Below are 26,522 nucleotides of genomic sequence, written 5' to 3'. Positions count from 1 at the left end.
AGCAGCAGCCAATAGAAAAGCACCTTCAGATGACGTCGCTCACATGGTGGTTTTTGAATATTGTGCACAAGGTTTTTCAAAAATAAAAAAAATAAAAAAATAAAAATAAAACTAATAATGAAACTAACTAAAACTAAGCATTTATTACATAACTAAAACTAATAAAAACTGAAAATGAATTAAAACTAACTAAATAAAAAAAAAAAAAAAAAACTCATATGAAAAATTCCAAAACTATAATAACCCTGTTACTTACTAATAAAATGACTCTCAATGAACTAAAAGGTATAACCACGTTTTGGTGTATGCTTTTGGCTCTAGACATCACCAGAGTGGATTTGAAAGGAAACAAACAAGATTCCGTTGCTTTTTCTGTATGTCGGGTTATTGTCCATCTGCACTGTGAAACGAGTTCTGCAGCATTTAGCTGAATGTGAGTTTAATATTTCCCGAAAAACTCTCCAGAATTAGTTCTGCAGCTTTTGTCAGTCGTCACATCATCAATCAATGCAAGGGAACACTTGCATTTGGAGTTTTGTGTTTGACTTCATTTAGTTGTAAGCCTTTAAATGTTTTTTTTGTTTGTTTTATTTTTTTAATGTGTCCACAATACGTTGGCAGCTTGCACGTCTGCTGTCTGCCAGTGGCGTACAGACCTGCATCAGTGTTTTTTTTTGTGTGTTCACATTCAGATGTTTGTTCTGGAAGGCCCGCGGGGACACAATGGAAGCATGCAGCCGACGAGCATTCATTCACACATTCAACTGAATATGCGTTTTTTTTAGGATTTTTTTCCATACCAACCTCAAGTGCAGCATGTAAGGAAACATTAATACAGAAGGAAATTGTGCATTTTCTGCTGTTAGCCTGAAGTGTTGAAGAGAGTCGAGTGGTCGCCTAGACACTCAAGTCCAGAGAAGCTCGTCAGGATCTGGGCCAGAGGATTAAGGGGGGGGGGGTCAGTGGTGTTGAAGATTGAAGCTGATACCTTAAGTCTTTTGAAAAAGCGGGATATAAATGAAGAATGATCGAATATAGTCGAATGAACTGAAGCATTCAAAAGCGTCATGTGGTTGCAATTAGACTAAGAAAAAAATGATTACAACAAGAGGAATTTGAAAATTTGACATAGTGGCCAAGCCGAGTCATTGCAACTGCGATCCGCATCATGTGATGTATTGGAGCCTAAACAACGTATTTTTATGGTTAGTGGCATTGCGATGTTTTTTGCTGAAGTCCTTTTTATTAGGCACGCTTCCATAACCTAATGCCGAGTTCCCAAAAACATACCGTATTTTCCGCACTATAAGGTGCACCTTCAATGAATGACATATTTTCAAACTTTTTCCATATATAAGGCGCTACAGTAGAGGCTGGGCTTACGTTCTGCATCCATTAGATGGCGCTGCGCTAAAGGGAATGTCAACAAAACAGTCAGACAGGTCAGTCAAACTTAAATTAATAGATTACAAATCAGCTTTCTGACAACAGCTGTTTTATTTTTTTCTCTGAGGTAAAGTATTAGCATTAGCTAGCGATCCAAGATGGCGGGAAGTTTGCCTGGAACTTAAAAGGAAATATCGACTGAGCGACAGCTTGTATCTTGAAAAAAGAAAAATCAAAGTTCGCTCACCCATTTGGTGAGACACACTCGAGGATATAAAATACAGAAGGGAGTAGGGGTGTTAAAAAAAATCGATTCGGCGATATATCGCGATACTACATCGCGCGATTCTCGAATCGATTCAATAATCGGCAGAATCGATTTTTTTTTATTTATTTTTTTTATTTTATTTTATTTTTTTTATTTTATTTTTTTAGGATTCACACCTTGAGCATGGAAGAATGTTATATGAACGGAACATTAAGACTTAATATTTTATTTTAATGCTGTTCAAACATGAAACAGATTACAACCTCTATAAGACTGAAATTTCAGATAAATAAATAATACATTTTCATATAAATCCTACACTCTACAAGCTTACTGATTAGTATTTTCTAAATTTGAATGAAAAAAAATCGCAACAATCGACTTATAAATTCGTATCGGGATTAATCGGTATCGAATCGAATCGTGACCTGCGAATCGTGATACGAATCGAATCGTCAGGTACTCGGCAATTCACACCCCTAGAAGGGAGCCAATCAAAAGTGAGCAAAAGTGTCGATTCAGCTCTTGTATGGGAAGTGCCTGTCAAGCCTTCGAGTGACCCAACAGCTGCGTGCGATTTAAAAAAAATAAAAATTTTTCCTTTCAGCACCACCAGTAGAAATGAATCGTGCAGAAATAGAAGAATCTCCTCCAGCGAATTCCTCCTGCAAGTTCATTTGCGTTTGTGCGTGCGTGCGTGCGTGCGCGCGCGTGAGCGTGGAGAGCAGAATTCATTAGTGCGCTCCTCCACTGTGGGACCCTGCGAGGATCGAGCTGTTGGCCTCGTGCCCGCCCGAGTGTATTCAAGTCGCCACAGATCGGCCTTTGTGCTCGCCGCTTTCTGCGCCGCTGCTAAACAACCGTAAGACAAAAGCACGCTGGCGGCGAAGGCGCACCGATGAGAAGCGCTCGCTGCTTTGTAGGAAAAGTCTGACGGCCGATTGTGGCCGATTGTGTGAATGTAAAATTAAAGCCTGCTTGTGTATGGCTGCATCCAGAAGTAGCAACGGTGCGGTTCTTGGTAAAATTTTGGATTTTTTTGTTCAAATATGTTCAAATAATTCTGCATGTTTTGTAGGCTTGTTCATCATGATAGAAATGTGATAGAATAGCTTACTCTGGAACCTTGAAACAAGTGTCACTCATGCGCACAGAATTTGGTAACATTGTCTAAAAGGACACAGGAAGTCGGCCATTTTGGTTTGAAGAGGCCATTTTCGAGTTTTCCTTAACTCTTTTACTGCCGCACGTTATCAAAAAACAACCCCCAATGCCAGCGGATTTCGAGCATTTTAACTCATTTTTTGAAGCAAACAGAATATTGTGTTCTTTTGCTACATAAACAACATGAAAGCTCGCATTCCATTCTTTCATTAGAAAAAAAAAAGTATGTTTCTACCTTATTCCGTTCTTTAGTAATCACCATTTGAAAATAGGTCATTTGAGTGACATTGAGCGAAAATTGAAAAGAAAAGATACATTTTCTCCACAACAGTTACTTTGATACGAATATTTTTTGTTTCGTGACGCTCCGTCAAATTAGGTTTAATGTTACAAAAGGCTTTGATCGTTCACGTCAGCCTTGTAAAACGTTCTATTTCATCAGATTGCGTCATGTTTCATTGTAATTCGCAGCTCTAGTTAGGGCCCGAGCAGCTACCGCTACGAGGTTAAATAAACTTGAGCTGAGTTGAGTAATTCCATACACCGGCAGCCCATTGAAAAGAGATACAATGCTGCCATCTGCTGGCCATAGTTAGTGGGTGTTTTTGATTTCACAACTCATTGACCTGCGCTGCACTTGGACGTTGCACTGACCACTGATATAGTCAAAAAAAAAAAAAAAGTAGTTGACGTCACTAAACGTTTATGGCGGCATACATCGTGATTTCACTAAACGTTATTAAACGTTTTTGGCGGTCAAAGAGTTATAAATTATCTTGTCCATTTCTGACCATTCAAACCTCCAATCCAGTTTCGCACGTCTATCACAAGCAGATCCAGAAAATAGTCTCAAGAAGCAACGTCCAAAAAGTGTTCATGTTAGCGTCAACTTATTCATTTTGACCACAGATGATCCTTTAGCTTGACAGCGGATGGTTCCTTTAAAGCAGGGGTGTCAAACTCATATTAGCTCAGGGGCCACATGGAGGAAAATATATTATCAAGTGGGCCACATTGGTAAAATAATGGGATATAACTTAAAAACAATTGCCGCCATTTATATGCAGATTTTTGCGGAGCAGCCCTAAATTACAGAGCTCAACTGTAATCATATTGTTCCAAAAAAATAACACGAATACAAATGGAACGCGGCAACACTTTTGCCGGTATACGTTGCGGATGTGTTAAATCGACCCGTTTTGCATGTATATTGTTCCCAGAATGCATTGCGTGGCGTAGTTATTCATGTTATAAGGACGTTAATCCTTGTCATATCTATTTGTGTTGCCAGTAATTGAATTTGTGTCGTATTGAACACGTTTAGGTCGGTGTATGGTTACAAAAAAAAAAACAATAATTAAACAATCCATAGTTTAAGTTGTGTGTAAAATAATGACTGCTTGTGAAATTGCAAATGTATATGTTTTGATTGTAGTCCGACATTACATTACATTACATAGATTAATTAATTTTTTTTTACTTTACAAAATCATCTCGCGGGCCGGAATAAAGCCATTTGCGGGCCTGATCCGGCCCGCGGGCCGTATGTTTGACACCCCTGCTTTAAAGGAATAAATACCACATGCATGAAAGTAAAGCATTTAATAAATGTTTGCATATTATGACCATTCAAAATATTTGTTTATGTCAAACAACTGAAGTAATTTTTTCCCCCCATTAAATTATGCAAATAATTAACTGATTAGAACCAGATTAGATCCAGTTTCTCTTAGGAACACCAAATTTGGTAGGTGTGTCTATCACGAATGAATGAATGAATGAAGTAGCAGCCATTTTATGGTCTTTTATTAACCATTTCCAATGGAACAAGCCCGTTTGCAATAGAAACATGCAATTTGATTGACATGTCTGAAGAACCAATGCCTCAGTAGGCACAGGAAGTCGGCCATTTTGTTTGGAAGCAACCATATTAGCGGCATTTGACATCATTCAAGAGATGACCTTGTCACAAGAGATATTTTATGATTAGGATCAATATTTAACCCCTTTTTACTCTGTATATGGCCGACGGTAAATTGTGACGATCATGAGTTTGGCGGCACAGTCGGACATTTTCCAGGTAACTCGAATTTTCCACCAAGCCAGTTTCCCTTCGGAACATGAAATTTGGAAAAATGTCGGAAGAAGCCATACCACGAAAAGACAGGAATTTTAAATAAGAGGGACTTAGTGGCAGAATTTGCACCACGTAGAACCCCCCAAATTGTAAAGGATGTGAATTGCTAAGTGTGGGCGGAGCCTGGCGCCAAAGCGTGATGACTCATCCTGATGTTGCGCTCCCAAAGGCTGCCAAGTTAAAGGCCACTGCACACACCTGCTTTCTCTCTCACTTGTTTTTTTTTTAATACGCCAGAGCGCTCATCGTCTGCTTGTAATCCTCGGGAGGAAGGCGCGATAGGCCCACAGGAAGCGTCTCTGCCAAGCTGTCCAAAGTCTGCAAAAGTTGAGCTTTTTGTGCAGCGACAGATGCTGGCTGGAAGGCGACAGCGGCGTGGGGAGCGAGTCGATTGCATGAGCGGTTGCGCTTTTTCAAGAGTGAAAATGAATGGAGCTGCATGTTTAAATATGATAGCAAGTTATGCAAATGGGGCCGTTTGGCGGGTACTCATCCGTTGGTGCTGAAGAAGAAAGAGGAATGGCAGCAAACAGCAAGGGGAGAAAATCTCAGATGAGCGACCCCGAAACCACACGCGGACCCAAAAGAGGGATGTGCGCGTGTTCTGAATATTACATCAATGTCTCCTAAGTCATTTTAAGCTTTTGACCCCCACTGTATGGGAAAAAGACTTCTGCAGCATCTGGAAAGTGTAGAGCTACTTTTTTGTTTTGTTTTTATAACTCTTGTTAACTTGGAGTATACGCACACATGATTGTGCGGGGCCAAACCCAAAGGACACACCTCCCACCTCTTACACATCTGTAAAAAAAAAAAAAAAAAAAAGTCAGGTTGATGTGCATTTGTGCAGTTCTAGCACCCTCTGGTGGCTAGCGTTTTAGTGCAATCTCATTTTCATTAGGGATGTTTTGGCCCTTTTATGTTTAAAATCTACACTAATTGTCAGATAAAGGGGAACGTAATATGCATGTGAAGCAAGTCAATATGTGGAGGAACTCAATGTGTGCGTGCATTAACAGCATAACATAATAATAATAATAATGACATAATAATAACAAAACATAATAATAACAACATAACATTGCTGTTATGTACAAAAGCACAATATTGTGCTTTTTTTTTTTTTAGTATGAGCCCATTTTTTTTTTACAATATTGTGACCTTTTTTTTTTTTTAAATATTGCCAACTTCCCCACAATATCGTGATAATTATCATATCGTGAGCTTCATAACGTGATATCGTTTCGTGACGTTTGGATATCGTTACATCCCTTCTAGTTACCCATTAATAATACTGCAAAAAATGAACAACACCAGTATAAAATGTATAATATTTATTAGGGGTGTGAATTGCCTCGTACCTGACGATTCGATTCGTATCACGATTCACAGGTCACGATTCGATTCGATTAATCCCGATACGAATTTATAAGTCGATTGTTGCGATTTTTTTTCATTCAAATTTAGAAAATACTAATCAGTAAGCTTGTAGAGTGTAAGATTTATATGAAAATGTATTATTTATTTATCTGAAATTTCAGTCTTATAGAGGTTGTAATCTGTTTCATGTTTGAACAGCATTAAAATAAAATATTAAGGCTTAATGTTCCGTTCATATAACATTCTTCCATGCTCAAGGTGTGAATCCGAACCCGAAGTCAGACGTTTTGTTGAATATTTTTCCATTAAAAATGGAAGTTTAAAAATCGATTCACACACACACAAAAAAAAAAAAAAAAAAGGCAATGATGATAAGACGTTGAATCGGTAAGACTACCGAATGAACAATTCTGAGCTCTTAAATAAAAAAAAAATAATAAAAAAAAATAAAATAAAAAAAAATCATTTTTTTTAATCGATTCGAGAATCGCGCGATGTAGTATCGTGATATATCGCCGAATCGATTTTTTTTAACACCCCTAATATTTATGATGATATATAATATTCATTCTCTTATACCTTTTGTTGTTATATATGTTATTGTAATTTATATTTAGTTTAATTGTTACAAATTGTGGGAAAATACTGTACAAATAAAGATCTCCTCTAATACATTCAATGCCTTTAATTCATACCTGATTCTCTCCCTTGTCACCATTTACTAAACCATAACATCTTACCGGCTTACGCTCATAGTGTAAACAAACAATGACACATACTGCGTTATTGTTATTAATGTTACAACAAGAACAAGTGTCAGTGTTTATATTGCTCCTCCACTTTGATGAATTGTGCACACAAGTGCGAGTTGAAAATCGGCATTACACAAGTGGATTGGCGTCCCAAATGGCTTTCAACTCTGCACACTGGATGCTTTTGGACGGCTGGCTGCCTGTCAGCGCTTAAAGCAATACGGCCATGGACTGACCCACTCTCACAGGAGGTCAGTCAAGTGTACACATGCGGCCACAAGCGTCCATCGGCCACTTGTTAGGATCCCCCCCTTTGCCCTCGATCGTCTGGGTCCGGCTGGGCTTGTTCGCCTGAGGTTCAGGTTAGGTTTTTGTCCATCTAGGATCCAGAACCAGGATGCGGGCTTTGGTCCAATAATTGAATTAAAGAGATCTGCTGAGCCACTTTGCTATGACAGGTTGTGGGGGTGGAAGCAGGGGTGGTGGTGGTGGTGGTGGGGGGGGGTGTCCAGGAGGGCTTGACACACGGCCAAGTGTTGGGTCATGGGTGAGAGGTTGGCGGCGTGTGAGGCTGAGGACAATAGCGGAAAGAGATCCCAGGAGGGAGGGCTCCGTTCATGGGAAACACCCCTCGACGCCCCACACCCACTGCTGTTTCCATTATGTCTATTGTGTGCGAGTGTGTCACGGCCAGCAGCTGGGCTGTGAGAATGTTCGTTGACGAAATACTCATATGGAGTGAATGATGTCGCCTGGTTTCCAGAGGTGGGTATTAACGAGTTACATTTACTCCGTTACATGTACTTGAGTAACTTAAAAAAAAAAAAAGTATTTCTAAGAGTAGTTTTACCACACAATACTTTTTACTTTTACTTGAGTAGATGTGTGAAGAAGGATCGCTACTCTTACTCCGCTATATTTGGCCACACTAAAGTCGTTACTTTTTACTCCTTTTTTTCATGATCTTTACCAGAGAGCCAACAGCGGTTCTGCCACGTGACTGTGTTTCACCAATCAGACGTAGCAACAATGATCACATGACGACTCCTTCACTTAACATTCTACCAATCAGACGTAACAATGCAGTCACATGACCACAGGCGGCGTTTGGAACGTAGCAGCGGGTAACAGCTTTATTGTGTCTGCCGAAACAAACGGACATTTCGGCATATAAAAATTCCACATCGAACCTGAGTTAACATGTCGCGGTAAGTTTGACCTAAATTCCCTTTTTGCTGTATTTAGACAGGTATTTGTCTTAAGTGTTGAAAAGGACCTTTTCACATCGACACTTTGTTTACTGTTGCCATAAATGAAACAGATCACGACACATGTTATATGGAGGCATGAATTGGCGGTAGCCACTAAGTGTCACAAATTATTAACTGTAAAGAAGTTTTGGGAACAGATAAACACTTGACACCATGTAATGCCATAACCTGGTAACAAAACATATCAACGTTAAGCCATTCTTATTCAATGTAGCAATAGCATATGTCAACAAAAAATATTTAGGCTAAAAAGTACAAGTTTCTAATTGCTCTGCTGGATGGGTATTAACAGAAATTTAGTGACCACAATATTTTTAGGTGTACACTCAGATTTAATACATTAATCATCAGAAATCATACTCTAATATAGTTAACTTAATTTAACTTTGCAAATTGAACTGAATGTGTGATTTCAATGGCTTACTCGCCTGATTCTTTTTAGCGAATACTTTTTTACTTCTACTTGAGTAAATTTTTTTAATGACTACTGTTTACTTTTACTTGAGTAATATTATTTTGAAGTAACGCTACTCTTACTTGAGTACAATTTTTGGCTACTCTACCCACCTCTGCTGGTTTCCCATGGCAACATCAATCAAAATTTTTGTCATTTTAAAAAGAGACTTTTAAACATTTCAAATTAAAGTTCATTCATTTTCACATAAGTCCACAAAGAACAGTTTAAAAAAAAATAGTCCAATCTCATCATCTTACACCATATTCATTGCACCAGGAAGTAGCCATGCAAACAAACACAAATTGCGCACCCCACAATTATTTTCCCCACTCTTGTTAACAATTTGGCATGGACGTGCATCTTGACATTGGAAGTGCGGTCCAATTCTGGTCCAGAAGAGGCCTGCATCAGTTTAAACTGTCATCTGTGAACGTGGACTCGGCGTGCGCGTTGTAGTGTTTGGCAAAGGACTGCACGTGCTTGCGGTCAGAATCAGTAAAGGGTTTCATGCTGCACGACCATGTAAGGGATAACAGATATCGGTCCACTGTGTCAACACGTTCGTCCATAAAGGGGGAAAACATCTTTGATTGTTTTGAAAGTAGCTTTCATGATTTTTTTTTTCTCACACTGGCCGACTTTAGCTAACTGAATACGTTTGTTATTCAAGCTTGCTGATTGGCCGTCTGTCGATCTGAGCTAAATATAAAGATGCTTATGATCATGGCGTTGGTACATGGAAGGGATTAACCGCACCGAATGGGATTTACTGGCAGGTAACGCCTTGGGACATGTGGGATATCATGCTTGGACAGACAAACAAAAAACTTTTAGCCTTTTTAAATGTCATTTCAAATTGCTGTATTATGATTTTTTTTTGTATTTTAAAATAAAAAAAAACAATATTCAAACAAGTTATTAATATGGTAAGAATGTAAAAAATAAAAATCAATATTTAAACAAAAGATAATAATAAGAATAATAAGAATAATAAAAATAATAGTTACAATATATTTAAAATAAAATTTCTCAAATATATCAGCAACACGGATTATTTATATGTTTAAATTTATTTATTTATTTTTTAAATAATTATCTAGTGTCATTATTAGGGATTGTTGATACCACGTTTTTGTCAGACAGACAGCAATACAGTACTCAACTCTTGACTACTCACTGATACCAATACCAAGTACCGATACCAATAGTACTTTTGATACATGAAAATTTACCCCCAAAAAACAATGGCAGATATTTTTTTCTTTAAAGAAAGACCTATATATCCCAATATAGTATGTCCACTTAAAATTGTATGAAAATGTTGGCAATTTCTGTTCTTCTCATTTCTAATTTCTACAAGAGAGGCTATGGTATCGAGCATCATCGCGAGTACCGATACCTTGAAATAAGGCCAGATCTCTACCTGGTACTGATACCTGGTATCATTACTCGCTCATCCCTAGTCATTATATTTGTACATCTTATATAATTCAAATACAAAATAACATACAAATGACCATAAGAAAATGTGTTTGTGAGTTTGTGAACGTTGTGTGCGTGTCTGTGTGTGTGTGTGTGTGTGTGTGTGTGTGTGTGTGTGTGTGTGTGTGTGTGTGTGTGTGTGTGCGTATTTGGCGTCACACTTTTCTGTAGTGTAAGATCAATATGAATTGGAAGCAAAGCAAGCTTATTACCCTCCATTATCCTAAGTGGAAAATAGAGGTATTTTTTTCTTTTTTTTGGTCAGCTTTTGTAAGATGAGCTCTCTGTAGCCTGAAAGCATGATTTTATGTCTGCACATTAAAAAAAAGTACAAAGAAGGGAAATTGCAGGGAAATTGCAATGAGCAATCCAAATTTCTCATTGAAACGAGTCAATTAACATCTTACAATGGTCATTTTGCTCGCTGCGACATCTTTCCAAGCGTGCCTACAGTAATATGGAGCATCTGTCTCACACTTTTCCTGCCACGTGCCGTTAGCCAAAAACCACAGCGCCTGTGGATGAGCCGCATATTCGGTCTTTTTATTTTTTGGAAGGACGACTGAAGGAAAAACATGGCTGGAGACCGTTCCCAGACCTAATAAGTCTGTAACGCAAACGTGCAATTAGAATGGTGCTGAGTCAGGCGCTGTTGTTTGGCCATTGTTTGGTCAAAGGCTCGTTAGAACAGCAGGAAAGGGTTGAAATTTGAGGAGCACACTACGACTTTAGTGCTGCAAAAAGTTCCTCTTATGGGGATATGCCTGTGTAGGACTATTTTGGTACACCAAATGCATGTGAACTTCCGCGTGTGGCCACCTAATCTGCATGACTAAAAACCCTAAAAAACTACTGTATGAGAAGGTGAGCATCTTAATTTTGCATCAGCGTTTATCTGGCATAATTGTGACCTGCGCTTAGTGTGCTAGCGAAGCCTACAAAATGCACCTTCCCTTTGGGTAGTACTCTGGTGTGGCTGCTTTAGAGCGCCTTGTTGTCTATGAGTGTGCGTCGTAGTAAATAGTCGCGCATCCCAACTTATTTAGCCATTTTCATCAGTAAACAGTTAATATTTTGTTTAGAATTATTTTGATAACGTCATTATTTTTCATGTACAATTAATGTGAAGTTCGCAAGCTCAGCCATGATTGTTTTTTACCGGAACCCTGAGCACATTTCAATCCACAGGAAATAGTAAAATGTGTTTTAAAGGTATTAATTGTACATGAATAATCATGGAGTTATCAAATTAATTAGAGACAAAATAATAACTTTTTCTGCTGAGAATTGCTAGATAAGTAAATTATATTTTTAAAGCGATAGGCTACTATGTTGAGGTTACGTTGAGTAGTACGGTAATGTATGCTAGGGTGGCGCTAAATGCATTGATGCTTATTGGTTGATAAAAAACAATTACATTGTATCTAGTAGTAGTCAAATAGTAACTAATAAAGTAATAGTCAAATCTATTATCTAATCGGAAGAATTGGGCAAAATACTGTGCATTGTGACTGAAAGTGAAATTAATTCTATTTGCGTCATTTTTACTTCTCTTTTTACAATTATGCAAAAAAAAAAAAGACTGACGTGCTACAGTGACCATGTATCGAGGTTATTATAGTCCACAAAACATATTCAAAAGACTAAAACAAATGCCAAAACTAATAAAAGCTAAAGAGAAGCATTTTCGAAAAATTAAACGAATTAAAAATAAAAAACAAAAACTATCACGTTGTCATGCGCACATTATATAGTATATAACTATATAGGTAGCGTGCAGGCCTGTGCCAAGTGAGTTTCTGACCGCTTTGAAACAACACGAGCCCTCCGATGATTTACAGTCATGCCATGTGAGCGTAAAACGCGTTGCAAAAGAGCCTTTGAAGGCATTCAAGCGGAGAAGGATGCGTTTCTCTTTTTACTAAACCCCGAAGAGGCACGAGGCTTCACAATAAATCAACTCCTTGTGGCTTTTCCTCTTCGCTCTTATTTCTTCCTGCTTTGGATAAAATTTTTTGTCACTTTTTCAGACACTGAACCCCTCAACTCAATCAAGAGCGGTTTGTTGCTCATTATCAGCCGAAACTAGTGGATAACCCTCTGTTTTCGTTCTGTTTTTTTTTTTTGCACATTGAACTTGTTTTGTCTGCGTTAAGTGGGTCAGTAAAACAAGTGACTGGATCGTTGTAATGACTTTGTGTCCCGTGCTTTTGTTTAAGCAATCAATGAGTTTGATTGGAGGCAGACAGTGAGCGGTGATTGCAACTGTGTCACTTCACGACACGTTTTATTTACCAGCGGACCGCCGCCGCCGGTGGACCACACCCCTCAATGCTTTCTTGGTTCTGCTGCTGCTTTTGTCCCGCCACATTGAATGGCACCAAACCGGCTGCCTGAGAAAGTGAGGTGCGGGTCTTTTGTGGGCGACTGAGGAGCATTCACTGTCGCCAAGCTGGCTGTGTGAAAGCCACAATAATGAGGCCTTCTCTGTTGGGCCTTCATCCTCATTCAGATCAAGTCCTGAGTGTGCAACTCTCACATTTGCCTCATATTACTTATCTAAAACTTTTTTTTTTTTTTTGTGCTTCTCATTACATTCCAATGTATTAATAACGACAAGTTGAGACTATTGCCACCTGCTGACCTGGAGACACATTGATATTTCATGTCATGCTGTAGGGTTCACATATTTTGCTTGTACACAAGGTCGTTAGGGTAACAATTGCTGTTTTGTTTTGTTTTATTGGATTATCAACCATAGCATGCCTAAATTAATATTAACATTCACCATATTTTTACTGAGCAGCCAGGACAAAGATTGACAATAAGTTCAGTTTCCCATTATTTTGTTATGGTATTTTGTATCGTATCCTTTGAGTACTACGGAATAAGTCAGAATCACAATCCATTTATTTACCAAGTATGTAACACTTTATTTTATGTATTTATTTATTTTTATTTTTAATTTTTTTAATTTTATTAAATACTTTAGTGTAACATTTTTTTAAAATTATTATTTATTTTATTTATTTATTTTACTTAATTGGGCATGTATGTCTGAGTATTTTTATTTATTATTTATTGTATTTATTTATTCTATTTATTTATTTATTATACTTTATTGGCCAAGTATGTTAAAAAAAAACCAGTTTATTATGCAACAACAATTATACAAATATGCAGAGGGCCGAAGCTACAATAATCAATACAGTTATACTGTTGCACAGGAAAGTGCAAAATCTGCACAAAATTTTTTGCCACTATGTAATTTTGTGTCAACCGTTTAGGCAATTGATGGCAACAGGGAATAAGCTATTGGAATGTCTGCTTGGGTTTATGTGTGCATGGTTCGACAGTGCCTACCTGAGGGAAGGAGCTGGAAGAGGTGGTGGCCCGGATGTGCAGGGTCCGAGATAATCTTGCCTGCTCTTGCCTTGGCTTCACTCGATTTTGGGCCGCAGCAATGTGACACAAAATTTATACTTAGATGAATACTTGTAGTCGGTCAGCCAGTATGCTAATGCAGTAAATATAAATACTCAATAAATTCTATTGTCGCTGCAAAACTAATTGTGTTCCTAACCATGAAACCTTACATGCCGCAACTATGTAAACGAAGTACGCCTTGAAACTACTTTAAATAATCCCACTTGAAATACTTTTTCCATGTTTTCAGGGGGATGGTGCTGACTCTGGCTTCTCTCAGCACTTTTGAATCCCATCACTGTAATTTGTTTTTGAACTCATGCTACAATTAGATTTGGGCTATTACAAATTAAAGATTCAATAAACATCTTAATGCGACCGTAAAAAGAGTTCAAACGAAGCATCTCGTCTTTACAAGCATGATGTCAGCTCTCCTGGTGTTCAACAGAAGAAAAAGAAAACGTGAAGATTAGTGCGGCCATTTGTTGTTGTGTTGTGGGATCCCTGCTAAGTTCGCTTCCCTGACCCCTGAGGCTCCCCCTTTTTCTCCAAAATCTGGTATCCGTGAGAAGACCCCAATCCAGCCCCCCCCCTCCTCGTCCCATTCCCCGCTGAAAGGCTTTTCTCTCATTAGCATGCCCCCGAGGGCCGCTTTCCGAGTCGTTGCCAAGATCCTCTAACACCCCCCACCCCCCACCCCCCCGTCGCCCCGGTCATCCTTCGCCGTCGGCACTCGACTGTCTGTTATTTTTAACAAGCTGCTTTGTGTGCGCCGTCTAAACATCGCCGCCCCTTCAACTTCTTCAGTGTTTTTACCCAAATATGAGATGGAAGATCACAGCGGAGACATGCAAGCCGTCACCAACACCTCCTTGACTGACCTCACGTGGGAAACGGCGAGCTTCTTGACAGCTCAAAGTTGGGTTCGCCCACTTTCATCAGGCATTGATATTCATGGTGCTACTTTGCTCTCTGAAAAAAAAAGTCTGAGAGCATCTCAGTTAAGGGTTACAAGGATTTGAAAAAAGGTTGTAGGATTCTGGATTGGTATTGCGGTTTACTCGCCTGACTTTTGGGTTCTATTCCCACTCAGTACTGGCGTGAATGGTGTCCTGTGGGGGTATCCAAAATCAGCTGGGCTTGGTTGTAATTCACCCAACCATGAATTGAATAAGTGAGGTTGGAAAGGATAGATTTAGTGCAGTCCACTCAAAACACACCTTAGTACAGCTTTCAGAGTTTGTCAGTTTTATAATCGGCCGCAATTCAGCGCGGTGCCAGTAAATCACACTTTGGCTCCATCAACAAAGACTGGTCACGGCTTTTCTGGCTTACGCTGTGCTCATGTCATCGATAAACAGAATTACATTAGACTAGAGCAGGCAAAAAAAGTGCGCCAATGTGGCAGCCATCTTGGCAGGGGTGACTTTCCTATCAAAACTAACAGTACGTGGTGGCCATGTTAGCTCTCCCATCAAAAGTAATGGAAAGCATGGCCATTAGCTTAGCATCGGCATAAGCATGCAGCTCAAAAGGAGCATGTCGTATCTACTGAGTCTTATTCTAGAATACAATCACAATCACAATAATTGTGTATTGTCCGAGACATTTTTGGGCTACAAAAAAAGTACAAAACTAATTTTGTACTGTTTTGGGTGTTTTTGGGCCACGGAAAGAGTATTTTGATGTAATGGACAAGAGGCTGTAAATGATGAGACCTTCCACCAATTAGTCTGTTAAATCAAGTTTCTACTGAATGGCATTTACCATTCATTTAGGAACTACAGGCATTTTATGCAGTACAAATCATTCAATTGGCCATGTAAGAGCCGCAAAAAAAAAAAGGAGCAAGTGAAGACCTGGCAGTGGCAAAGCATCTCCAGACCTCAGGCCGTCCCAACTCTTGAAGTAGAGATAGCCTGCATTGAATGGACGTCAATCCATCCAACCGATCATTCATTTTCTGTACCACTTCTCCAGTTCAACGTTGTGGGGAGCTGGAGCCCGTCCCACCAACTGACATCAGGCAAAAAGCAAGACTTTTGTACCCCCTTTTATTGGTCACCAGTCAATCAGAGGGCACAAAAAGAGACAGACAACCATTCACACAGACACTGATTGGGAATTTAACCCACAGGAAACTTGCTTTCACTATATTCAAGCAGCCCGTTACCATGGTTACCTGAATGTGCGCAGTATAATTGCTGATGTGTACCTTCTGGTGAGACGTTTTCAGCTGGTAATCCTCCTTCATCTGTCATCTTTCTCGCATCACGTCACGTTTAATTAATGGCGACGAGGCGCTCGCACAATCTGATCAATCAAACCTCGGGGCTGCGTTTGAATTTGCGTGGGACGAGTGATTAATGAGGTGGATGAGAGGGGGGCGCCAAGGACAAAGATAAATGACTTGTCTTGCAAACAGATTGCGACAAGTGCCATGCACATTAAAGAGGAAAATATATAGCATTAACTCGCTCACCCGTGTGGGATTGAAAATGGAATCATTAGTGGTTATGTGCACATTTACAGATAAATGACAACACCATAGAGGAAATAATGACATATTAGGAACACAGTAGGAACTTTGGCAGTGGTAATGCAATACCATAACAATATAGTACAGTACATTTATCATTGTGTCCCTGCGTTATCACTTAATTAACACTAAGATTCTCTTAATGTGTGGTACTAGTGGTACACAGAAAAATCACTACTTGTACGATTCAGTTGTATTTATAACTTTATAGTCCAGTGTTTCAATTGTGAATGTTCAGCTGTGGCTGGATGAAGTGCAGCGAGCGGCTACCATCGGGCAACTGGTGCTTGCCGCGCTCAGCAAAGTAAACAAGGATGCCACTTTTGACAAATTTCCCCTCACTCAGACTGGCCTTGTCTCTGGAGGAAGGCCATTAGAGCCATCATAGCTCTTTTAATGCTTGCCCGCAGAGTGGATCCAGTGCGGAAAATAAGACTCATAGATATGTTCGTGTTTTGGCAGCTCTGCCCACAGAGCGCCAGCAAACAACAGTGAGCTGTAAACAGACACATCTGTTAGCAATGAGGGCAACGCATCAGATTAGAATGTGGATGGTAGTTTTTTTTTGTTTTTTTTATGGTGATAGTGGCCTGCGGGGTTCAACTTGTGAATCCAAATATGTTTAAGCTTTTGATATTTTAACAGCTGTCTATTATGGAATACAATAATCCCAGCTCCATTACGGGTTCGTGGTCCCGCTATTTCGAAGATAATTTGGTCCTATTGTTTTTATCAGGTGTAATCATACCATTGACCACTAGATGGCGCCACACTTATTTAGTCTTGGCTGGTGTAAATTTGAAAGAAGAAGAATGAAATAGGAAATAACTAGTTCAGCACCTTTGTTTTTTTTGTTGAAAATCATTTTACAACTACAGAAAGCAATGTTTTAAGGCTAAATTTATAACGTTGAGTAGGTCACTTTTTTTTTTTCTTTTTTTTTTTTTTTACCTGAGATTGAACCCCCAGTGATGCAGCAGTGTGATAAGTTGATATTTAGTATGTATTCATTCTTTATCCTTTGTTGTATTTTGACTTGAGAGAAGAATATCAGTGACCTTTTATTAAGATGCCTGAAAACATGATTACATTTTGAAAAACATGTATATTTCTGTTTTAAGTGCTAGTGCCAGTCTTGTCCAGTATTACGCAAAGGAGTGTAGCCAAAGCGCGGATGCATCTCCAGTTTATATAACTGACCTTGTTTCTTCATTTAACAATGTTGTTGCAAGTGACTCAACAGCACCTCTGCTGGTTGCCTCCAAGTAGTGCAATCCAATTGAATCAGTTCCAGAATTCACAATCAATTAATCTATTGTTGTTGTTTTTAAATGTGATTTATAGCGGCAGCACAATAAGTGTGCTGAACTAGTTAGCATGTTTGCTCCACAGTTATTAGGTTCCGGGTTTGAATCTCAGTCTCTGTGCATGCGTGTTTTCTCCTCTGTATTGGAAAAAAAAAAAAGAATGGAATTTGGATGTTATTGTCATTGCACATGTCACAAGTACAGAGCAACAAAATTAATGTAACAATTAAGTGGCCCAGGAATGTGATCGTGAGCTGCTCACCCCTCGACCCGAATGAGGATAAGCACAATAGAAAATGGATGACTGGATTGTACTATAATTCCGAGGGTGCCCAGTATTTATGCTTCCCAGCTGTTGGAAGGTATTTTTTTTTTTTTTTAGCTTTGCGGTGATGACAGGCCGCAGCCATGTTGTGGTTGGTGGTGATGGATGGATGGATGTAGAGGAGGGGGGTTTACAGGCCGGGGTTCCAGCTGCAGGATTGTTAGTGCGTGATGTCTTTGCGATGACATATAAAGCAAAGATGCCCCTCTGACTGACCCACCCTTTTTTTCCTCACTTTTTTTATTTTTTATTTTTTAAAGTTTAAAGTGGTTTGGCTGGACTCGAATTGGAGCCCAGCGGTTGGCCGGAAAAAGCATTGCCGCGGTACTCAGCGGAGCTCTGAATGAACTGGACGTGATGGAGAGCGGAGCGTCGCACACAGACACATCTTTGTTTTCAAACTTCTTGGCCTCGGCCTCAGTTTCTTTTTTTTTTTCTTTTTCCCCTTTCTCCCTCTCATACAATGACACTCACAAGTATCGCTCTCCTTGTGATGCCAGCGTGACAAATGAAAGCTCAACACAAACAAGTAGTCTGCCCCTCCCCGTCCTCTTATCGCCTTCACGAGAACTAACCCGAGCAGGAGTTGCTGTACGGCGGCGAGATCGGAACCATGTGAAAGTCATCAAAGGCGGAGTTGCCAACGTGATTTTTATTATGGCCGACGGGATTTGTTAGCTGTCAAGCTCGATAAGAAAACATATATATATATATAAACATTTAAATGAGATTTTGGACTGCACCCGCGATGTAAATTTTCAGCAGTTTCCCATTGTAAATAATAATTAAAAAAAATTTTCCAGGGTTTGACTTCATCAATTAACTATACAGGCAATGTTTCAAGTAACAGTTTAAAATTTGTAGCAAGACAAGGACAGGCAAAATTCACCCAGACCCTCCACATCCGGGTCACCACCTCTTCCCGGTCCTTCACTCAGGTAGGCGCTATCGAACTATGCACACTAAAACCAGCAGACACGCCGATTAGCTCGTTTCTTCTCGCCATCAATTTTTACATAGTTGGCCAATAACATTGATTCAAATTCTGATGTGTGAAAATACCGCTGCTAATATTGATATAAAACAGTATTTAATTATGGATGACTAAGACTTAATGCAAAGGTAAAGCATGACAACAACTGTAAGAAACCTTTGGAAAATGTTGACGATATGGAAGAAAAGCGGTTTGTGGTGACATTTGTCCGTGCTTATTTTGTGCCGCCAACAGCAGTTTTGTACATTTTCCCCACACATGTATATACTTTATTATGAAATATATATCTTTGTCAAATCCACGCAGCTGCGTAAGCCATCTGCAGTATGGACTTGACTCTGGGGCAAAGAACGGTATTTGTGTAGGACGACTGCTTGTAAACTTCTCAGACGTTCAATCTAGAGAAGAGAAGCGTTGGCAGGCGCCCCCTTTGCGAGGTGCGCGTCCGGCCTAGCTGATGCTTTAAACTCGTGTGTGTCACGCACACTGATCACAGAGCAGACGGCATGTCTGCTCCGCACGTGGGAAGATGCGCTTAATTGTATTTATGACATTTTAAAGGGTGCTCAATCTGAAAAAGGCACGCAGCCATATTTCTGACCAGGCATCACGTAGGCCTATTTAGAACAGTAGCAAAATGGAATTCAGAAGTCCCTTTAATTCTGTTTTCTTACATATTGTTTGTATTTCCATTTCAATTTAAAATGAAGAAAATATTTCACACCAATCTGATATTTCATAAAATGTCCATAGTAATATCCATCCATGTTTTTGACGTTCGCTTCTCAAGCCGCTTAAAGGATCACAGCCAATATTACAGTGACGTGTCGCTTCCTCCTTTAAAAGGACTCGGATCACTTTGCAGCTGGGTTCAATATCCTGTGCGGAGCCCTCGCACCTTTTTCCCCTCCTACAGTGCGTGTCCATCAGAGACATTCAAAAAGTGTGTCCAGGAAGTGTGCTAAAGTAGCTGTCATGGCACAGCCCAGGAAATTGCATCAGCAGACAATTTGTTAGCATTTATTTCTTCCAGGCTCAAAACTTTTGATGATGACTAAACCTTTATTGACTGTACAGCTGATGTTTTATGTAACTTTTTTTTTTTTTAACCATCTTAATCTTCATACCGACCCAGTAGACTACTCGGAAATGGATAGACGGTAGCACAATGGTGATATGGTCGGCATATTTAGCATTAGCGTTAGCATTAGCCTCACAGTTGAGTAGTGTTGTTACAAAAGTGAAGCCAAACCTATTTGCAGACTGCCTACCCTTGATCAAAACACAAACAACTACTGTTAATCGCATTGAAAATAAATATTTTGTGGCAGAAAACAACTATTTCCATACATACTGTACTCCGAAAAACAACATTCACAAGCCCATAGGCTACGTATTTACATCACCATGTCAAAATTTTCTACGATCCACAAATACCTTTTCTGTTTTCCAGCAACATTTCTACTTTTCTGTCTTTTGATCTTTCTCATTTTTACTGTCCAATCTGGCACATGCCTCGTTTGGCCTCAGCCACCTCCACTTTTGCTCTATGTGGCCTCTCCTTGTGTTTTTGTCTCATCTCCTCAATCCTCTCGTCTCACTTCTTCTTTAACCGACCTCTTTCCTTAGGACGGATGCTCATAATTCAATTGTTTGGCCAAATTTTAAGTCGGATGTCCTTCCTGGTCCTCTGCATTTAACCGAGCTGGGACCGGCTCACCGGTATGTTCTAAAAATGTTTACTTCAAATCCAGTACTGTATACAAAATAGTGACAACCTTGGGTTGAACTAACCCGATCTTCTCAAAATCCACAGCTACCCAGTCAGTGGGTTAGGAAAACAACACAGCATTCTTTAGTGTATGAGTCCACATACGTGAGTATTTCCATTTCCTGATCGGTGCTCTGACTAGCCGGCACATGTAATGAAAAATCAGAGCAAGTTGCTCCTCAGATTCTTCCAAAGAAAAATCCTCTACCTTGCGCTCTCAACCAAAGAAAGCAAATGTTTACCCCTGCTCGAGTTTCCTGTCGGATAGTTTGCTCCAGCAAAACAGAAAAGCTCGGAACACTTTGTCCCACATCTTTTCAGACCTCGGAGACGCCTCTGATTCCCAGCAAGAGACAAATATTTCAGCATCACCCCGAACTACACAAACAGTCCGGATGAGCGGTCAAATTCAAGTGCCGGTTGGTCGAAGAGCTGCTTAGAAGCACTCAGCCACCGAACTTCCAACCATCAAAGTCTCATGGAAAAAAAAAGCAAAAAAAAGCAAAAAGGAGAATTAATAACAGAACTCCAAAGTTGTGGTCACAAGAAGCAAACGTTGTTGTAGCGCGCATGAATCATCTTTCAGCATCTTTAGAGCATTTGGACGCTTCAAACATAAGCAGGACGTCCAAGACGACAACATCCTGTCACACACGCACACATGCGCGCGCGCACACACGCAGGAGATGGAAAACTCGCCGCAGTTGGTTGGCTTGCATGTGATCGCGACCTCACGCGACCACCCGAGAGGAGGCGGTCCTTCTGGGTCACTTCATCGTCTCCATCGGTTTCATTACGCGTGTGTTTCCATGACGACCTGCAAGGCCGTTCGGAGATTTTGGTGTGTTTTGATACAAAGCCGGATGAGTTCAATATGATGTTAATAGGCCAGGATAAATTATGACAGAATTTTGTTGGAAAATATATGTATTTATAAGCTGCAGCAATCATTTTGTTGTAATTTATGAATTGGATTTATGAAGGGTGATTCAATCTTATTTTATTTTATTTTATTTTTTTATTTTTTTTGGTGGTATGTTTTAATACATTTTGCAAAATAGGCTGTTGCTACAGTTCATTTCCTTTATTATAGGAAATTAATTAATTAATAAATAAATAAAAAATACCGGTAATACTTTTCACAATTCTTTGTGATTAAAAGACATTGCAAAAAATCTTCATTCTTATTAAATAATCAGTAGTTAATGAATGATCCCGCTCAATATTGATTTGAAATTTAAGACGGTGGCTCATCATATAAATTATATTTCAAGCAAAAATGCAAATAAAAATACGAAACCTCTCAAACAATAGAATTATTAAATGTGAAAATAATGTAAAATTGAATAAACTACAAAAATATTCTGGCAATTATTATGGAATATTTACAATTTTTACAAAATGTAAAATCCATCCATCCAGTTTCTTGACCGCTTATTCCTCACAAGGGTCACGGGACAATATGTAAAATGAATAATAAATTCATATGAAGAATAATTTTACAAGAAAATAGCAAAAGATATGTTAATAATAATAATAATATACTTTGAACAGTCCCACTGCATAATACTCAGTGATAGTGGAGAATAAATTAGATTTTTATTTGTATTTTTTGGTTATGTTTTACTCATTCCGATCCCGTTTATGTTGTAAATGACACTTTTTTTTTTTTTTTTTCCCTCCCCTGACCGCTATATCGTGCGTTTACTTTTTGTTCAGGTTGCTTCGAGTGCTGCATCAAATGTTTAGGCGGCGTGCCGTACGCGTCGCTGGTGGCGACCATCCTGTGCTTCTCCGGCGTGGCGCTCTTCTGCGGCTGCGGTCACGTAGCGCTCACGGGAACCGTCAGCATCCTGGAAAGTCACTTCTCCAAGGTCGCCAGTGATCACGCCATGCTCACCGACGTGTAAGTGGAATAACGTGTCTGCGTGCATACACTTCCATCTCAAGAAGTTTGAATAATGTATTGTAGAAAATTTGAGTGGCAAATTGGTGCGATAATTAATTCACTCTTTTTTTTTTTTTTCTTCTTTTTTTTTTACACTGCATTCGTTCGAAACAGGAAATCATGCCTTTAAATTAACACATTGCAGCTGGATAACTATGTACTTTATTTTGGAGTCAGCCAGCCTCTCTTGATCTAAAATACTGCGACTCGCCTCTTAACAGGAACACGTAAGAGGGAGCATATAACTTCATAATGAGACTCTGCCTTTGTTTCAGTTTGTTTTTTTCCCAACTTTGTTATTGTTGCTTCTATTTATACATATTTTACTCAACACTTTATTCGGATTTTGCTCGTTTTTCGAGTACTCTATAAATAAAAGTGAGTTGAGTGGAGTAGAAAAGGTCATTTATTTTAGCAGTTACATTCAATGAGTGAAACTTATTCTATTTTTATGTCGTATTAAAATTTCTTGAGATTTTGGGGATTTTGTTAGCTGTCGGCTATAATTTAAAAAAATCTATAAAAAATAGAATAAATCATGTAATATTTCACTTTTTTTCTTTGCAATCTAAATATAATAGACAATTACAAACTGCATTGTATTGGCAAAAGTATTGTTATGACTGGACATTGCATGTGGAAAATTAACATGGAAGAAAATGTAGAGCAGGTACCCACTTTTACTCACGTTTTTTTTTTTTTTTTTTTTTTTTTTTGCCAGGGACCATTTCAGTTGACTGTGTCCGAAATTTATTTCAATCTAATATTTATTGTTTGTTTATTATGACCACTTTTAGGTTAAACAAGAGCAGCTGTGACCCAAATGAAGTTAAGCGGTTTCGCGAATGGATGGCATTCATCATCACAATCCGTTGCCTGGAAACGTGTCTAAATATAGCGCCGTAACCTCTCTGCATGAAGTTCATCTGCAAAAAAACCCCAAATCAAATCTAAAAATCTCATCAATCACATTTGACTTAAATCCTTCGACACGCTTAAAAGTCACGCCTTGGGCGGGAACTTTCCGATTTTCCAGTTTTATTGAACACAGCATTAATTCATGTTGGAACAGGAAAGGGCACAAAATTCCAAACTGCCTTTGCTAATATGACACAAATTAAGATTCATGGACCTTAGTCAACTCCTGATTGGTTAATTAATTGATTTAGAGGTGCGTGTCAATGTTTGAATCCACAGTGTGTGATGTAATCTTCCTCAGCCGGCATGACAGAAGGCCAAAGTACAAACGTTACAAAAAGCAAACTCCTTTTAAATGACTTCATCCTGGCTATTTTTAGTCCGCAGTGTTTTCCAAATACTGGACCCGAGCTGTCCTAATATGGACCTCGTTACAAAGCGTCCATTAGCCCGGCTCATAAAAGAGGAATGACATGTTTGGTGCACGCGTTGATTTAGAGGCCTCTGCTGGTTTGCAAAGTTCATGCGGCTCCCCCAGAGACGACATCATCAAGTCGTCGCAAAAAAAAAGGCTTCTTCGCCTGCTTTCAGAATACAGCTGATGCAGTACGTCATCTACGGCATCGCGTCCTTCTTCTTCCTGTACGGCATCATCCTGCTGGCGGAGGGCTTCTACACCACCAGCGCCGTCAAGGAGCTGCACAGCGAGTTCAAGACCACCCTCTGCGGGCGCTGCATCAGCGGAATGGTATTTTTGTAATCAGGCTGTGGCAGCTCGCTGATTGTTGGGGAAAAAGATGAACTGTGGGAAAGTCAAGCGCACCTCACGGTTGCTTACGATCTAGGATCTTAATCGGTTCTTTTTATAGATGCAAGGGAACGAAATGAAAGTTACAACCTGATGAGATGAGGAGTGATAGAAGATCCGAAGCAAACCTTGTTTTTATGGTTTCTACAGACACACTAAATTGCAAATATTTTGACCTTATTATGACGAATCATGACCTTTTTATATATATATATATATATATATATATATATATATATATATCTGCAGAACATTAAGGCAATGCTTTAAAATAATAAAATATTATAAATATTGACACTTTTGGCATTTTCACTTAGGAGTGGACTCATTTTTGTTGCCAGGGGTTTGTGAGGGGTGATGATATCATCATTTTTTTTTTTAAATGCACGTTTTCTTCATTTTATTATTCATAGCACATTTTATTTAAGAAATTATAATTTGATCTTTTTTTTTTTCTGGGTTTTGTTGATTATGTGGATTCACACCCAAAAAAATAGAGAAAAAAAAAAACCTACTCTATAAAAATAACATTTTAATATTTAATTACAATGATGTAACATTATTATTACTCCAATATATTAATACTAGCACTTTTATAAATCAAAGTACTCTTTTCTGATAATAATAATAATAATAGTAATAATAATAATAATAATAATAATATTACCAACATTTTTAGAATTTTTTTATTATTAGTATTATTTGTATTATTATTATTATTATTATTTTTATGACATCCTTTTATTGGCTCCCAAAGATTTACATTGAATGTTAATTCTTGTAAAAATGACAGACTTCATAATTTTCATTAAAAAAAACCATTCTAATAATTTGTATTGTTTAACACATTAATATCATCATCATCATCATTACTGTACTCATAATGTTAATTAATTTGAAAATGTTGACACTAAACAACTCAGCTAAATTGTATTTAAAGAGCACAGAAGTGTGTACATAAATACATATTGACTATAAAACAATTGAAGCAAACAAACAAACAAAAAAAACGTGTGTGATGGATAGTATTCTGACGTTGTGTCCTCAGTTTGTGTTCCTCACCTACATTCTGGGCGTGGCCTGGCTGGGCGTGTTCGGCTTCTCCGCCGTGCCCGTCTTCCTCTTCTACAACATGTGGTCCACCTGCGCCACCATAAAGTCGTCCGTGTCCAACCTCACCGACGTCGACTCCATCTGCGTGGACGTCCGTCAGTACGGTAAGACGCGGCGGACGTCTTACCAAAAGGCCTCTGCACATTTGGATGACCACATTGCGAGAAAACACAAAAAGGCAAATAACTCGTGTTTGTGGCTCGGTTCGTTTGTTAGCAGGCTAACGGGAAGAATGATGTGAGATCTTAGGAACGAATACAGCCGTTAAAACGATGCTAGGTTGTTTATGGAACCCACTCACTGGGTTCTTGGGCTACTTTGACCCAAGGTTAGATTCTCGGATGTGGCGGTTGGTTTTGAAAATGACCTGTAAATATGTTTCAGGGATCATCCCTTGGAACGCGACACCGGGGAAGGCCTGCGGATCCACGCTAGGTGACATCTGCAACACCAGCGAGGTGAGACGCAATCTTTAACAATTAACAACATTCTTATTATTCTGGTTAGCAATTTTACTGAAGCAACGTTTTCTCTTCTTTTTTTTCAGTTCTACTTGTCATATCACTTGTACATCGTAGCCTGTGCTGGAGCCGGAGCCACTGTCATCGCTTTGGTGAGGAAACCTTTACACAAAAAATGTGTTATTGTGTAAATGTGGGTTGTACTCATTCCAATTTAGCAATTCATTTGTAAGTAAGCTAGCATTGTGTTCTCATGAGAAGTTAGAAGGAAAGAGTAGATTTAAAGCTTGGCATCGGAAGAGGTCAATTTGCAAGGAAATATGATCAGCTATCTATCTATCTATCTATCTATCTATCTAGCCATCTTAGCTAGCTAGCCATCTTAGCTAGCTAGCCATCTTAGCTAGCTAGCCATCTTAGCTAGCCATCTTAGCTAGCTAGCTAGCCATCTTAGCTATCTATCTAGCTAGCCATCTTAGCTATCTATCTATCTATCTATCTATCTATCTATCTATCTATCTATCTATCTATCTATCTATCTATCTATCTATCTATCTATCCATCTTAGCTAGCTAGCCATCTTAGCTAGCTAGCCATCTTAGCTAGCTAGCCATC

The 26,522-nt window shown here is 39.0% G+C and overlaps 1 protein-coding gene across 2 annotated transcripts in view; it reads left to right on the top strand.

Annotated features, from left to right (window-relative positions):
* gpm6bb (glycoprotein M6Bb) overlaps window positions 1-26,522 on the top strand; it is a 39,056-nt gene that overhangs the window by 6,419 nt on the left and 6,115 nt on the right. For both annotated transcript variants that reach the window (XM_077536364.1, XM_077536365.1), the window contains exons 2-6: window positions 22,379-22,565; window positions 24,117-24,273; window positions 25,382-25,550; window positions 25,831-25,904; window positions 25,994-26,059. In XM_077536364.1, coding sequence (XP_077392490.1) covers window positions 22,379-22,565; window positions 24,117-24,273; window positions 25,382-25,550; window positions 25,831-25,904; window positions 25,994-26,059 — 653 coding nt within the window. The remainder of the gene's footprint in view (window positions 1-22,378; window positions 22,566-24,116; window positions 24,274-25,381; window positions 25,551-25,830; window positions 25,905-25,993; window positions 26,060-26,522) is intronic.

The sequence above is a fragment of the Festucalex cinctus genome, chromosome 11, assembly GCF_051991245.1.
Source record: "Festucalex cinctus isolate MCC-2025b chromosome 11, RoL_Fcin_1.0, whole genome shotgun sequence".
Lineage (NCBI taxonomy): Eukaryota > Metazoa > Chordata > Actinopteri > Syngnathiformes > Syngnathidae > Festucalex > Festucalex cinctus.
This window is presented reverse-complemented; position numbering and strand designations above follow the sequence as displayed.